The sequence below is a fragment of the Perca fluviatilis genome, chromosome 12 (genome assembly GCF_010015445.1).
Source record: "Perca fluviatilis chromosome 12, GENO_Pfluv_1.0, whole genome shotgun sequence".
NCBI lineage: Eukaryota > Metazoa > Chordata > Actinopteri > Perciformes > Percidae > Perca > Perca fluviatilis.
The window spans coordinates 19,836,076-19,853,189 of NC_053123.1; the positions used below are offsets into that span (position 1 = coordinate 19,836,076).

Here is a 17,114-nt window from a genome sequence, read left to right on the forward strand (position 1 = left end):
TGAGTTAAAAATCAGAATTCTGAGAAAAAAAAGTCAGAATCAGAATTCTGAAAAAAAGAGTAAAAAACCCCTCAAGAACTCAAATATATTTTTCACATGTGACCCTAACCTTCTTCCGTAGCCCGTAGACCTCTGTGACACTAAGGGTGTAACATTTTTAACTTATAATGTTATACAGTGTGACCATACTTGTTTGGCAAAAAAAGAAGAAAATCAAAACTGGTCCATTTTTTGCTTTTGCTTTTTTCAGCTTCAATCTTCCTTAGCTTTTCCTCGAACTTAAATTGCATCTTTCATCTGTCATGGAGATTATCAAACTGATGAGAGATAAGAAATGTGGTTGAAGGTCGTGGGAAAAGCTAGGAAGCTGGACCCTGATTTTTTTGTCTAACTACTGTTGGTGTACTTTAAGTTAAGATTTGAATTGTTTACAACATGATTTGACATCATTGTTAAACTTTTGCCAAACTGAAGAATTCAAAGTCTCACTGTTAGTTACAACTTCAATTTAAATACTTTAAAGCTGCTTTAATCAATATATTTAGTTCATTAGCTGGTTGCTAACATTGTCTGTCTGCATTTAGCAGCTAAAGAGACAATATTTCCCTCAGATGTTGGTGGCGATCAAAACAGAGCTCAATTATTATTATTATAGTGAATAATTGAATTAGAGTGAATAATTGTGTACACACACAACTCCAAATAACTGCTGATGGTGCTCTGTCTGTTGGATGTGTAAACAACTTCATCATATGTCAATGTTCATTTCCTCTAAGTGGCCAAAAAAATAACTAATGCAGATTTAAGTAAGTTCTTATATGTTATACATTCTGGTGTAATATGTTAAACAACACGAGCTTTCAACTCATTCACAGGGGGGGTCACCTAGCACTTTATCTGGCAGTTTTTGCATCATCAGTTGCTAAGCTGCTTTTTCACCACTTAAACTCTAAAATAGATTTTGAAAGTAGAGTGAATAGACTGAAACTCCCCCCACCCCCCCTACATTTATCATTATCACTGCCTTCAGTAGAAACACTACTGGAGCCTGCAGGGGAGCTTTGATCCAGCGCTGCTAATCCAGGTCTATAGCAACACTGCAGGAGGAGATGCAGCCTTTCAGAGAGGGATTTGTCTTTGGGTATGTTAGTGGGCAAACCTGGGCATGTCACAGGGGAGCGTCCTGGCTCTGGCAAGGACAGTGTAGGGCTGGAGGGGGGTGGAGATGCTTCACACACACAGACTGAACAATGCATTTACACCCACACAGTTTCAAACACTACAGAATAGTGGGTCTGGATGGCAGTGTGGTCTGATGTTGATTCACGGCTGCAGATGCTTCCACGTCAGGAAACGGTACTGCTGCCTGTCAGGAGTGGTTCAACAGGAAATGGTGTGTCACTGGCTTAAAAGCTTTGCTTGTTATTTATTTTGGTTGGTGGACGTCCAGTTGATACATATGCACAATATGGCAGTCCAGAAACAGGTGGTGACTGTTTGTGACACCTGTATTCATTAATTAGAACATCTTAATGTTAGAATTGATCCCCGGTAACCTCAGTAGAACAACATGTGTCCTGTTTCATCCAGTTCGCCCGGCCTGCCAGCTTCTCCTCTTTGACTCCTGCTTTTTGAGTTACAGCTCCGTGACCCCAGATGAAATATTCAAACTCCCGGTAATCTGAGCATCGGTGTAGTCCACCTGCCACTGGTGCAGTCTATCTTGAACCTGATCTTGAGGGAAACCTGAGAGTGATTGCCACGCTTTGGGTGTAACAGAGCTGACAACAGTGTTTCAGTTCTTCAATGGGTGTGCTAACGTGGTGTTATTTGATCTGAAAGCACAAGTTATAGTTAGTTAGTTAGTTAGTTTTCTTTTTCCAGAGTTTACTATTTCTGTTCCTTAGAATGTTTCATCTTTGATATGCTGACTGATTATACAACTTTAATCAATCCATATTAACAGAGGATTCCACTAGTTACAGTAGCCTACATTAAATAAGATCTTGTTGTCAGGTACAGAATAGCAATTTCACTAACCTGAATATATAAATGTATTATGTGATTGATTGTGATCCTTAACCTGAGGTGTGATCGCTTCCAGCTCTTTACAGATTTTAAACAAAAAGTATTTTCTTGTTTTTATACAGTAAAGTTCTTCATACTGGACCTTCTCACCAGGCTTAAACACAAATACAAGTGTGTGTGTGTGTGTGTGTGTGTGTGTGTGTGTGTGTGTGTGTGTGTGTGTGTGTGTGTGTGTGTGTGTGTGTGTGTGTGTGTGTGTGTGTGTGTGTGAGTGTGAGACACTGGCTGGTGGGTTGAGACTAGATGAATGAATATCCATATATTCTCTTCTCTGCTCCCCACTTGCAGCTGTCAGTGGTGGTGACACTCCCTCATCAGGAATGACCCTGTATGTGTAGGCCCACACTATAAATCTCTGTGACATCTTAATAACACCTTTATGCTTCTTATGGCTGGCGGAGCAAATGGAAAAATGTTTCTGCTGTCTCACTGCAGTCAACCAGAAGCTCTTTTTTTGTGATTTACCAGCCAACCAGCTATTTTGCCAATCTCTCTGCCATCCCTAATGGAGGCTTGCTTTTGGAAAGTAAAATATAGATGATGTGTGTTTCTCTTTCCATTAAAACAAGTGCTGTTATTCAGTGTATTTATTTGCACTGTGGACACAGAGTGTGCCACCCAGTCCCCCCGGGGCTCCTGCAACATGCTGCACCCTCATTGTCTCAACCCTCCTGCACCACATGGGTCACATCACACTCTGAAACCCATTTTGGTGGCCAGTTGGAGCTGGAAAGCATAAAAAAGAAAAAGAGAGAGCACACACACACACACACACACACACACACACACACACACACACACACACACACACACACACACACACACACACACACACACACACACACACACACACAAACACACCCCTTGTCCCTGACACACACGCCTCCCTCCCTCAAAGCTCAAATGAAAATGCAGTCAGTCGGGTGAGCTTTTTCTGAGTGACAGGATCTTCTCGGGCTGTGGACTGACAGTTTGACGGACACAGTCGTGGAATTCATTACAAGTCTGCAGACATGGGACCTTTGTAGCTATGTTAGATAACATATTATCCATTCATTTATTTCCATTTTTTTCTACAAAGTTTCTTGCGCGATGGAGCCTGGAGCGGGACGAGACGATGGGATCCTCTGTGCGCGTTGGAGACCGAGGTTGGCTCTTTCAAACTTTTCTTCTTTGGTTTCTTTTTCTTTCTTCCTTTACTGGCCTGGGTCTTAATGTCTTCTCAAGCAATTTGATTGACAGGTTTGATATTTTACCGTGCAACTGCATCGATGCTGTAGAGGGTGAGCACGTTTTTACGCATATCTTCCACCAAACAGGATCGCCAACATTTAATTAACCCGCTGCATAATATTATTGTAAAATTATTAAGTCTACATCGTGATCTTCCCTTATAATAGTTATGTAGGCTAATACTCCTATTTTCCATTTAACGCCAAAAGTAACATCTCCACTGTGACGCATTTTGTCCAGTGTTTTGCTTGAAATGATCTCATGCAGCCCATATGCAGACTCCCCAGATCAGATCAAATATGACAAATTGGGGTGACTAATATAGAACCAGGCTGTAAAATGCACCATGTGCCCACAAATGACGTTCCCCAGGCTTGAGGCGGGATTTCAGATTTCAGTGCCAGCAAATTGCATTCTAACTCAGCTTAAAGAATAAACTTTTAAACGGATTACTGACTGAGGAGGAATGTTTCAATATTGGCCCCTGAACTGGGCTTTAGGCTTTACATCTGGCAGCGCCCGCTCTAATCTTAAAAGGGAAACAAAGAGACTGACAGGACAATGAATGGGCTTCACTCCATTTCTTTTATTAAAAGTTTTATGGTAAAGGCCATGTAAAACTCAATTATGTCTAGGCACAGAGGTTGTCAGCAATGGGTCAAATATTACAGATAGTTATAATGAAAAATGTAACTTAAAGTGAGGGCAAGTCAGCAAGTGACTGTTATAAGCTGCACACAGGTTAGGCCCACCCTACATTTAAGCAAGACATCCACGGCCACAGGTAGCTAAGGTATTACTTGTGGTTTAGCCTTAAGGACTTCAAAAGACACTCCTCATGACTATTTTGAACTGTCAAAACATGTCCATAAAGCCTAACTCAGCCTGGGAAGCGCCCTGTTCTCGCTGCTTACACAGTGGCCCCCATGGCTGGATGTTTGCTGACCTTTGTTGACCTCTGCAGGGTGGCGGGTTTTCTCCCGAACTGAAAGCTATGGAGGCAGGATTCTGAAAAAAAAACGCGGAAATGCCTCTCTCTGACGGCTTTTCCTGCGGGAAGAGGCAGAACTGTGATCTAAACTTGGAAAGTGACGACAGGACATGAACAGGAACTCCAGACATTTCCCAGATATGCTGCTCAGTGGGCTTCATTGTTCTGTTGACACCATTCATTTCTGGAAATGAGTCACTGGGGCTTTATTCAATAGGCCTACACCTAGGAAATCTTTCAAACAGAATATCTTCATTTTATTTTGGAAGGATAAACGAATTGTTTTCGTCCAATATTCAAATCCGATATCCCACACTGCTCTGTTTTGATTGAACCCCCATAATCCACCAGAGCGCTTTGGGTATCTTAGTCATTCTACAGACAATGACGAGATATATGTTTCTTAATAACACGGTAACACTCACCTATCTGTCAATTGTATTGATACAAGTGTTTTTACATGGAATCGACAACTTGCTGAGTCACTGCAGCGTTTACAGCGATCAGTCTGTGCTAGTTACAGCTCAGTGTATCGGGTGATGCCGTGCCGCATAATTAAAACTGCAACATGTCAGTGCAGCACAGATAGCCTTATAAAAATGCCTGTGGCAAGAGTGACAAACAGTTGTTTGGTGATGCTTTCCAAAGTGTATGTTTTCAGTCTCAGATGCCTTAAATAAACCGACTGATTGCAGATTGTGTGGGCCTCAGTGAAATAGCAAATGGTATTGCTTTGGTATATTGCGATTTTTCATATTTTTTCTTCTTAGTTTCGCTCTGCCTTTTTACCCTGTGCACAGATGTGTGTCGCAGCAGAGTGTGTTCCTGTGTTGGCTGGTTCACCTCAGTAATGGCTGGTGGAAATTGAGGATTTAGGCAGAAAAACACATGCTTCCTGTAACACAGGCACAGTCCTGGCTTCTCACTTCTGTGGTGGTAAATATTTGACACTTTATCTGGGCATTTTTATTCAAACCCTAATTTCATCCTAAAAATTAACATTAACTGTTGGGTTTATTTCTGTTTGTGATCTCAAGCTTTTTCCTTGGTGTAATATCAATGCATTGCAAAATCACATCCATGCTCCCATCGCTTTTCTTCTCTGAGGTTTCCGCCATAGCACCACACTGTGGTGGCTACAAGTCTTACAACTATTTTGTGAGACCTAGAAATAGCAGCAGGACTTCACATCAAAATGCGTTCCCCTGGGTTCCACTTTCTTATGTTTTGAAGCTCAGTGAGTGCTCTCATTTTTAAGATATATGAATATATATAATATAATAATATATGCAGTGAAAATGTTATGAGCAAACCGGGGACAAAGGATTGATACATATGCCCTCTAAATGGTTGTGGGTCAGTTTTGCAAAGGGTTGTGTGTTTAATTGTCACATGTTGCTCATATCTGTCATATCATCTGTTCCTCAGGATGTGTGTGTGAAAGTGGACAGACTGGGGCCAGTCATGGAGCCTGAGCAGCTGAACTGCAGCTCCCAGTGTGATTCCCCTCTGTGCTTCATCCATTCAGGAGTGTACAGGCGGGAGGGCCTCGACATTCTGCAGAGACTATGCAGTCTCAGCACGGTAAACACACAGGCACGCACACACACACACACACACACACACACACACACACACACACACACACACACACACACACACACACACACACACACACACACACACACACACACACACAAGCGCACACACGCACGCACACACGTTGGCAAGAGATAGTTTGATGAAATCTAGCATGGCTGACCAACAGAATATTTTTGGCCCTCCTACATTTGGTCCATCATAGTCTACATCTAGATACTTCAGTTGAATATGTAGTCTTTTATTTTGACAGTGCTTGTAACAAATTAATCATATCAATGATACAAAGCTGAATTATAATATAATTGACATTTTTTTAATTACTTTTAGTTAGCTTACCGGACGCAGTATTTTTGTCAACACATTCACTTGATAAATTGGGCCTATAGCTAAACATTTGAGTAATTTCTGTCATCGAAAACACCACACACGAAGGAAATACATCAAATGAAAACATACTAGAAATGTGTTATATACCACTTCAGGAGTCAGTTCAATAGCAGAGATCTGGAAATGTAAAGCTGTTGACGAGTGAAGCTATCGTCTCAGTCACTGGCGCCTTTAAGAGGAGAGTGAGCGGAGCTCAGCAACATGAGGCGGGCACAAGAAAGTCTAATGTGACTTTCCAAATAGAAACTCAAGTAGTAGAGCCACTGTGTCAGGGAACACAAACACTTTCCTATTGACTCTTTCCCTATCGGTGCTACGCCACATAGAAGTGAGGTAAGTTATCTCTTTTAATCTTTTTCTATGCTTTATGATGTTAATTTATGCATTTGTTATTCTCAAAGTGCAGATATCATCTTCACCTAAGGGGGAAGGGAACAGTGAGCTGCACTGTTTGCTTTGTTATTTGTTATGGATTATTTGACAAGATTGTATTTCAATGTATTGGTTTATTTTATTTTAATGTCCTAACAATTCCTTTTTTAATATTGTCTGTTGAACTTAGTGGACATGAAAACAGTTCAGCTAGAATGAAATACCCTTTGAAATGTAACACCTTGCATATGTTACTATTTGTGGACGTAAACAGCCCACCAGGCACAACTGTTTCTAAACCTAATAGTATAGTGGGAAGAAAAAAATGCAAGGACCGGAGCCAACTTCTTCCATATAATCCCACCTGCTTTTCTTTCTGGCTGTGTTCCCAGATATGGCTACTGCTGGCAGTATGCTCACTGAAGAGCAGCTTCTTTGCCCCATCTGTCTGGATTTGTTCAACCAACCAGTCTCCACTCCATGTGGGCACAACTTCTGCAGGGACTGCATACAAGGATACTGGCAGAGCGCTAATCTGTCGCAATGCCCCATGTGCAAGCAAAAGTTCTGCAGGAGGCCTGAGCTCAAAGTTAACACCTTCATATCGGAGGTGGCTTCTCGGTTCAAGAATTCATTGAAAAAGAAAGACGGAAATGAAGCCAGTACCGTGGCCCAATATTCAGGCCATAAAGATGTTGTTTTGTGTGATGTGTGTGTTGGAAAAGGAGTCAAGGCTCTTAAATCATGCCTGGACTGTTTGGCCTCCTTCTGTGAGACTCACCTGGAGCCCCATCATGTTCTAGGCACCTTCAAGAACCACCACCTGATCAACCCCATGATGAACATGCAAGACAGAGTGTGTGAGAAGCACAAAAAACTCCTGCACCTGTTTTGTAAAACTGACCAGACGTATGTGTGCCAGATCTGCATTAAGGGAGACCACAATGCTCATCACACTGTACCTATAGAGGATGAGAGCAGAGACAGGAAGGCTCAAATTGGAAGGATAAATGCAGAGGTGGAAGAAATGATCCACGGCCGGCTCGAGAAAATCAGCGAAATCAATCAAACCGTTGAGCTCAGCAGAGAAAACACCGAAAGAGAGATTGAGGAGAGTTTGCAAGTCTTCAACAATCTGCTCCACTTTGTCCAGAGAGGTCAAGCTGAGGTGGTGGAGCTGATTCGTGCAAAGCAGAGGCAAGTTAAAGGCAGGGCCAGGGGACTCATCATGGAGCTGGAGCAGGAGATCGATGAGCTGGGGCGGAGAAACGCTGAGCTGGAGCAGCTCTCCCACACCGAAGACAACCTCTACCTTATCTGGAGCTTTTCAGCTTTCTCCACACTGCCAGCAACCAAAGACTGGTCTGACACCTGCGTAGAGAGTGTTGTGTATGTGGGCACGGTGAGGAGAGCAGTCAGGAGAGTAGCGTGTCAGCTGGAGGAGATAGTAAAGGCTGAGGTGAAGAGGCTATGCAAGACTGAATTTCAGAGGGCTCAGCAGTGTGCTGTGGATGTGACTCTGGACCCTGATACAGCTCATCCCAAACTGATGCTGTCTGAAAACAAAAAACAGGTCTATCATGGTGATGTAGCGCTGAACCTCCCCGACAACCCAGAGAGATTTTATCCCGGTGTCAGTGTTTTGGGAAAGGAGGGTTTCTCCTCTGGAAGGTTGTACTTTGAGGTCCAGGTGAAAGGCAAGACAGAGTGGGATATTGGAGTTGGGCTTCAATCCATCAACAGAAAAGGAGGGAATACACTAAACCCTGAAACAGGCTACTGGGCCCTGGGGATGAGAAAGGACAAAAGCTACTGGGCCCTCAGCAGCACTCCTACCCTTTTGCCGCTGGTCGGGAAGCCCCAGAGACTCGGGGTGTATGTAGATATGGAGTGGGGGCAGGTTTCTTTTTACGATGTGGACTCTGCTTCACATATCTACTCATTCACTGGATACTCATTCAATGAAAGACTGTTCCCCTACTTTAACCCTCGGCGTAATCATGGCGGAGTCAACTCTGCTCCTCTGATCATCTTGCCTGTCAACGCCTGAAATCTGGCTTTTCATCTCTTCCCGTTGCCTGAATGCTTTCAACTACTTTTTATCATTTGTCATTTTCAAATAAAAAGTTAAAAAAGGTCCAGCGTGATGTTTGCGGCTCGGTTTGCTTTAATAAAGTTTGTTTACTTATTTGAATCGTGTACTTCTTGTTGTTGTTTGCTTATCTATCATTTACAAAACTGAGGGTTCAGAACATATAAAAGCAATCAAATAATGCACATGTATATGAGCTACACCTGTAATATTTTAGACTTGATTTGAAGGGGTTTGCATGTGTGTTTGCAGGTGGCAGTGGAGCTCCCAAGGCGGTCTCTGTCCCCAGTGTTAAGTGCTGTGGTGTGGACGCTGCTCTCCTGTGGAATCGTGCTGGCTTTCTGCTTCCTGCTCTTCACCCTGCGCTTTAAAAACAACAGGTAGACTACAAAGTGAAACACATCTATAAACATTAAAGAGATGTTTACCGAATGAATTGATCAATTGTGCGTATGTTTGCACATGTTGTATTATCAGGATAGTGAAGATGTCCAGTCCCAACCTGAATGTCCTGACTCTCTTTGGAAGTGTCCTCACCTACAGCAGCGGCTTCCTGTTTGCCGTTGGTGAACGATCACACTCACAAGGTGGCGCATCCACAGCCGTGCTACAAGTAAGCCCCACAGTCTCCCTTAAATACTTCATTATATTGTTAAATAAATCATTGTTGGACAATGATGCAGTGCTCTATCCTACAGGCTCGGGTGTGGACTCTTTGTGTCGGCAGTACCCTGGTGTTTGGTCCAATTTTGGGGAAGACGTGGAGACTGTACAGAGTGTTCACCCAGCGAGTACCTGACAAGAGAGTGGTAGGCATGCTCCCCCGGCCTCCTGGTGGTTGTGTGTGAAATCTTCTACTTATTACATCCACCTATTTATTACATTGTATTTTTGGTGTTGCTTGTTTGTGTGTAGGTTTCAGGATATCTAGAAATAAAGTTATGAGATATCAGTGAAGATTTAGGCCATGGGTCGAAGTCTTTAGCTTTTGGTTTGGATTATTTCTTAAAAAAATATTTTTGAATTTATGTTATATCTTCACTAACTACTGCTGTCATTTAGATTAAAAAAAAATTCTGGCACAATATTTTGTATTTTGATGCAAAACTGGATCTACAGTACATACAGAATGATTTTTGAGGATTTACCAATTTAGAGCATTGCTAAGCCTTAGTGCATGCTTATATGTTCTTTCTATAACTTTCTTTTATCAATCACTTCCATAAGAGCCTTACAGTGTTCCCTAACTGGTGTTTTCCAGTGATATGGATGAAAATGCTGAATAATTATTACATTTCTTTTGTAGCTGTATGACATTGACGTGATTGGTGACTTTACTTTCTGTCTCAGATCATCCGAGACATCCAGCTGATGGGCATGGTGGCTCTGTTGATCATGGTGGACGTGCTGGTTCTCACCGCCTGGAACCTCACAGACCCCATCCGGTGTTCACGATCTGTTGGAGCCGTTGTCAAGGTAGAATTTAATGGGAGACGAAAAGCAAGTTGTAAAACAGGTTGTTTTGTTTGAATGTGTATTGGTCAAATTAGGAAAGTTTGAAATTGCAAGTAAGTTTGATTTTGTGACTGCAAAATCACAAACTCCCTCGTTCTTCTATCTTAATGTAATTAAAGCTTTAGTGCGTAACTTTTTGATATTAATGAACGTCCACTGCATTCAAGCCATTGCCAAATGAGTTGATATAAAGCTAATTTAGACTATCAGCTCCACACAACTATCTCTGTATTTCTCAGTATGGCTATGTTCAGAACAATGTGGCGTCTGGTGACTTTCCCGCGCAGAAACTCGTGTGAAGATAATTACCTCTTCTGAACAGTCCATCATGTCTTTTTAATCCTCTGTTTCCTCTTTGTCTACTAGCAACTCTGTGTGTGTGTGTGTGTGTGTGTGTGTGTGTGTGTGTGTGTGTGTGTGTGTGTGTGTGTGTGTGTGTGTGTGTGTGTGTGTGTGTGTGTGGGCGTGTGTCACAGAAGGCTTGTATCATGTGGATGCGCCAACAGTTTTGTTGTCATTACTAAGAATTCCTCATGGGGGCGGCAGAAACTACACACTATAGCTTTAATTATAGACTTGTTTATGACATAGCCAAATATATTCAGGTTTCAGCTCACTGATACAGTTTTTTCCTGATCTAGGTGGTGGAGAGAGACATTTCCTACTCTTTGTCTCAGCTGGACACCTGCTCCTCTGTATACTCAGATCTATGGGTTATCATTATTGCTGTTCAGAAGGTAAGTAATCTCTATTCTATTAAAATTATTTAAAAATAATGACTGCTTTGAGTTCCTTCTTGTTATGGATTTGTTGATTGAAATTTTTTTCTGTGGGCTTTGTCTTTACTTTATCCCCGCATTTCTCCTTAGGGCTGTCTTCTCCTCTATGGGACTTATCTAGCTGGGCTGACCAGCAACGTCAGCCACCCTCCCGTCAACCAGTCTCCCACCATCATAACAACAGTCACCTTGGTCACCCTCTTTTCGGCGGTGGCCATCCCTGTGTCCATCTTCCTGCAGGCCTGGCCCAACCTGGTCTACAGCACTGTGGCTGGAGCAATTTTCATCTGCACCCTTGCCACCAACTGCATGCTGTTTGTGCCTCAGGTAAGGAAAAATGGCTCTAGATACACATACAAGATGCATCAAACAAAAAACTAAAAAAGTTTATAGTTGCAAGCTTTGGAGAAAGTGCAGGATTTCTTCTTTATCCTCTGACATCTGCTTGTTTGTGGTAATAATGACACTGGCACTTTTGGAGTATCTCTAAAGCAGAAACCACTAGGGAGGGGGATTGTCATCTAATCATAGGATACTATGTCTGGAAACCTGCATTAAAAATAGTCAATCAGACTAAAACTATAGCTAGACAGATACATGACAGATGTATGACTTTCTCTCTTTGATTTGACAAAAGCAATAAATTATATCAGTGACTATGGTGCCCACACCTCTGTTCCATGTATGCGTGTCAATTTGCCATGTCTATCAGTGGAGTGTGACTCATACAGAATGAGTCAAAACTACCAAGGATGTTGCAAACAGGTTTATGACTCTCTAAGTGTCTGGCAGTGGGTTTATGTCACAATAAAGGAATCCATCTTTAGTGGAAAGGAAGGAAATACCTGGGTAGTGAGCAATACGCTCAAACACACCTGGTCAAAGGCCCTGTGTCAAATGGCCGTGGTTACATTTCTTACTGGTGTGTGTGTGTGTGTGTGTGTGTGTGTGTGTGTGTGTGTGTGTGTGTGTGTGTGTGTGTGTGTGTGTGTGTGTGTGTGTGTGTGTGTAATGTATCTATAGCTAAAAGTTAGCATGACATACTGTTTCACCATCACGCAGCTGACCCAGTGGCGGCAGTTTGAAGAGGACCAGAACAACCCAAGTCAGATGGCCAAGTATTTCAGCAGCCCCAGTAAGAGCCAGCCCTCGGTGTACAGCCAAGATGAGATGTACTACCTGCTGGGAGAGAACAACTCCATGAAAAAACTCCTTAACGAGGTACTGTATTTATTTTTATTTTTTTTTAACAAAAACCATTCAATAAGAATATTTTGTAAAACATTCAGTAAAATTATTTACGAGCCTGTCTTATGGTCCTAGGTCTTGAATCCTCTCATAATGCGATGATGATACAGATATTTGTTTTGGCCTACATTATTATGTTGTTAATTTGCCTACTTATTATTATTTCTGGTGTTTTCTGCACATAGAAAGTATAGATGGAAATAACAGAGCACTTTTTATTAAATACATTTTTATTTTTATACATTTTATTTTATACTTTCATGGTTTTATGTTTGGCTATGAGCTTTTTAGGCTTTATTGTGCTTTAATCCTCAGTTACTGTAACTACTGCTGAGTTATTCTGTATTTTTAGTCATCAAATACATTTAGTTAATTAATTTCTCCAGACTTAAGCTAGATTATTCATTAGACATGATACCTTTTCAAGTGAAGCCAACAGTGGTCTCAAACTGGCAAAAATCCTTCCAAAAAATGTTGCCGGACAGATTTTACTTTTATTAGGATTTATTAGGTTTGCTGACAACATATAATAATAACAACTCCGGCTGTTTAATAATATGTGACAATTTTCTCCCAGAGCTTGACTGTGCTGTTTGTGTCGATTTAAAACATCCAAAGGTAGCAGACATGTGCAAACTTTTTTTAATGCCATTTTTCTCCATGTGTCGGAGTGTTAAAGCTTGTGTTTTCTGTTGCAATTTCCAGAAGAATGCTGTGATTGACAGCCTGCAGGAGCAGGTGCACAACGCCAAGGATAAACTCCTGCGACTCATGTCAGCCAGCCGGCCACATGAGGACCAGGACATGGACTCTTCCAACACCAACCTCAACTCCTGCTCCACTCAGACCACAGAGCTTCAGTCTGACGGCCCCTCTTCTTCTTCTCTACCTCAGAAAGACACTAAATCCCAACTCTTGCCGCCACATCTCTCCTCTCACCTCACTGCTGCTGCTGTTATGACGTCCTCTGAGCCTCCCGCTGCTACAAGGTCCTCATCCCCCATTGCTGCTTCTTCTCCTCTCCCGGATGATATTTATAATACTGAAAACCAGAAAGGTGTCTCTGCCGCTGGCCCTGCAGCCAGAGACACAGCTGGGAGGGGAACAGGGGAGGATCTCAAACAGCATGTTTCCCTTCAGTCCCCTGGCTCACTCAGGACAACAGAAGAGACAGTTCACTTTGTCACTTCCCTACAATCCCGTAGAGGGTTAAACCCCTCTCAGGTTGAAACTTTGAACAATGAGAACGGGCTAACATCCCGGTTGGGAACAAATGCCAGGCCGACTGGTTTTGTTAGTAGCGAGCAGTTGCAGGAGATCCTCCAGGAGCTGAGTGTGGATGCAGTCATGGAAATCGCACTTCGATCACCCGGTCAGACATCCAGAACGCCCTCTCAGCTCAAATTTACTGAAGCCTCCGCACTTTCCCCTCTCTCCCTGCGGACACCACGCTCCCCTCATCCACCTGTTCTCTTCCGTTACCCCAGCATCTCCCCCTACGCGATGAGGAAACGTCGGCCGCCCTTCCACTCCCCCAGAAGAGGGTGGGCCCCTCCCTGCTTCTACGCAGGGTCAGAGGCTGCTGGTTGTCAACAACACAATCCAGGCAAGCACACTGACGGTGTCACTGTGGATGGTACCCTCCTCCAGGTTCACAACACTGACCTTGAGCTGGAGGAGGATGCGGAAGGGAATGAAGGGATAAGAAAAGGTCGGAGGCGTATTTCAAGGTTCCACAGATGTTCAGTCTTGCCCTGTGCAAATCACAAAGCACCAGCTGATGTGGAAGCGGGTGGTGATGAGGAGCAGCACCATAGACACATTAGAGACTCCTGTGGGTACTGGGACTCTGACTCTAGCAGCTCAACAGACTACTGTTACTACCATCGTCCCTACTGTGACTCCTGCCTGCAGCGAGGCTCGCTACTGTCCTCAGACAGCTCCTCAGACTCCTGTGACAGCGAGTACGAAGGCTACACCAGCCTGTACCGCTCCCCACACCCTGTGGTATTCAAAGAAGACATCAAACCCACCTTTGTCTAAGCACAGGTTCACTGCACTTTACATGTTTATCCTTTTCCACCACTTGAATTCATGTCCTAAGAAAGGTTGCACAAAATAAGCGTTTAGGATAAAGCAGGTGCAAAGCTCATTGTGCATAATGTGCATCTCTAATGGGAGATCATTTGACTGAAGCTTTCAGTAGGAATGTGTTTTGCAGTCTGTATAAGAAGAGCGTTGGTATTCTTGAATTTTGCATCGTGGGACAAAGTGGCTCTTTTATTAGATATATGAAAACTTTTGTAGCTAGGAAGCACACAATGCTGTTTACTTTTAGTTACTTATGGCATTATTTGTATATTTCCAGATGAAATCCCTTACATTCCAAAAGTCTGACATTTAGATTAACAAATAAAAAGCAATCAGTTAAAGGTTTTCACAGAACAGTTGAAACATAAGCTATTGTGTAATAGCTGTATTTATTTTAATATTTATAATAAGGTGTTTTGGTGTACATAATTACTTTCTGTCCACTTTTTTTATTGTTTTGCATTGTCATACACATTCCTTAAAGTGTTGTTATGCCATTTTATTGTATTGTCTGCGTTTTGCTTCTCCTACATTGCCAATGCTCAACATTTGTTGTCAGATGCTTCCAATCTATAGCTGGTTTATGAGACACCACGCCCACAACATCAACGCAACTGGAGAAAACAGGTCACTGCTATTAATTTGACATACTTCATTATTTTCTCAGTATTATTGTCCTGACTCATTGAGTATTCAATGTGCAAAGGTCACAATTATCTGGAGTGTGTGTGCATGAGAAAGAAAGAAAGAGTGCCTTGCTGACCTTTGATTTTAAAGCCCTGTTTTTTTTTTATATACTGTGGAAAACAATGAGCCACCACAGCATGAACAGTCAAACAGAACGTGTATAAACCACTGGCTTGATGTAGGCCCAGATTAACCTGCCAGGGGGCCCACAGGGCTAAAATGAGTCCCTATTAATCCCCCACACATTCCCCCAACCCATTTTGCCCAGAGTCCTACAAACCAATCTGTATTTCTATGATGTTACCCTGCCCCTGGTTTGCTAATGTCATTTAGTTTGGGAGTTTTCATGATATTCCTGCAGCACAGACAAAAACAAAGCATTACTCTCTCTCTCTTTTTTTAAATTTCTATTTCCTGTCTTGGCCTCTCTCTCCCACTCCCTCCCACTATCTCCTCTCTGTCTCACTGTATTTTTATCTTCCGTTAATGGGAAAATGTGTTTGCCGGAGGAGTTGTTGCTATATGAAGGGAAAACAGCATCTTGTGTTACTTCTGCTCTGCTGCCTGTTTTTTAGAAGGCACTACTGCTCTCTATTCTGCATATGAGCCATTGAAGGGCAGCCTGGGAGAAATTCCCTTTGATATAGAGAATAACAGAGTATAAATAAACCACACAAAAGACAGACTACCAGTGCAGGAGGAAAGACTTTCGCTAAGTGACCTGCATTCTGTTCAAGATGAGGATTACTGATTGTGGAATAAAAATAGTTGTCAATATTTTTCTCTCAAAATAACACAATAGTACAGAACAAAGAATAGAGGGACTAATGGCTTTAATAATGGTTAATAAAGTATTTACCAATGCTTTGTTGTTCAGTTAAAAGCTAAGAAAATGTTTGGGTTGCCAGATTGTACAAAAAAAGAAAATGTCTCCGACTGAATTGTTTGCTACACTTCCCTAACAAAAAGGGTTTCAGTGGATCTGGACCAAAGTTGATTTACTATTAACAACATTTTCAGTATTAATGGCTTACCAACATTTACAATAACTTGACTACCAAACACAAAGAAGAAACACCAGCCAAAGGAATTTTCCACAACCTGGCAACCCCAAATGGGTTTTTAGCAGCTGATCTACATGCATGAGCAATGTTTAAGGTTCAGCCTTATTGCCAGTATACAACAAATGAATGAGAGATTCTGTTTTAGCCCCCTTCGTACCACACACAGGTAACATGTATAAATAAGTCAAAAATATTAATAAAAAATAAGTGGTAATAAAATATAATAGGCAGTATTAGAGTATAAGATACTTGCACAGTAATAGTACAACTGAAAGATGAAACTGCACTTTATTTACTAAGGAAACTATACTAGTTGTGTATACAATTTGTACAACATCACTGCAATATGTTAATAAGTTGTGGCGCAAATAATGTAGGTAGTCGTGGGAATGAGGGTAGTGCAAAGAGAGTGATATAGCGATGTGATAAATGATTTATTTACAATGTATAAACCCTTTATTAAGGGCACTCTGGGTAGTAGGCTACCGCATAAAGACATAGAGGTGAAATTAACCTGGATAAAGAGTTGTAGTGGCAAGGCAGCCATGCACATATGCACACACACATTATTAAAATTACTAAGCATTATGACACTAATTAAATGGATGTGCCAGAGGGCTGCGTGTATAAAAAATAAAAAAAGTGTGGAAAAGCGATAGTGGACGGGCTTCTGTGACTTAACATAGTAACAGTGCTGCATGACCTGTGACAGCTGGTTCCAGTTGAACTGACAATCTGGTTTAGGAGCTCCATTGGCCGACAAAGTCATCAATCCTGGGAGCAGATCCGCCCATTGTCCCCGTCGCGGCATGGGAAAAATCCTTTGAAGTCGTGAGGGCGGTGCCAAGAAAATTGTGCCATGTGGTGCTCAAGAGCGGCGTTCTCATTGGACCACAGGAACACGGTCGACGTCAATTTCTGAAGGATACCCTCTCTGATTGGCTAAATCGGCCACCCCAGATTCG

General features: G+C 42.2%; 2 protein-coding genes across 3 annotated transcripts; both read left to right on the plus strand.

Annotated features, from left to right (window-relative positions):
• Positions 1–2,988: 2,988 nt before the first annotated feature.
• On the plus strand, positions 2,989–14,900 carry gpr156 (G protein-coupled receptor 156). Of its 2 annotated transcripts, XM_039817640.1 has the most exons (11): positions 2,989–3,236; positions 5,113–5,248; positions 5,741–5,896; positions 9,018–9,145; positions 9,243–9,378; positions 9,464–9,574; positions 10,116–10,241; positions 10,922–11,017; positions 11,150–11,386; positions 12,122–12,280; positions 13,013–14,900. In XM_039817640.1, the coding sequence occupies exons 2-11, from the start codon at positions 5,201–5,203 to the stop codon at positions 14,348–14,350; spliced, it is 2,535 nt and encodes an 844-aa protein (XP_039673574.1). In that variant the 5' UTR covers positions 2,989–3,236; positions 5,113–5,200; the 3' UTR covers positions 14,351–14,900. The 2 variants fall into 2 exon arrangements, with proteins under 2 accessions (XP_039673574.1, XP_039673575.1); XM_039817641.1 differs by lacking the exon at positions 5,113–5,248.
• On the plus strand, positions 6,156–8,867 carry LOC120569649 (E3 ubiquitin-protein ligase TRIM39-like). Its single transcript, XM_039817642.1, has 2 exons — positions 6,156–6,634; positions 7,066–8,867. Exon 2 carries the CDS (start codon positions 7,068–7,070, stop codon positions 8,721–8,723), a length of 1,656 nt encoding a protein of 551 aa, XP_039673576.1. The 5' UTR covers positions 6,156–6,634; positions 7,066–7,067; the 3' UTR covers positions 8,724–8,867.
• Positions 14,901–17,114: the final 2,214 nt, after the last annotated feature.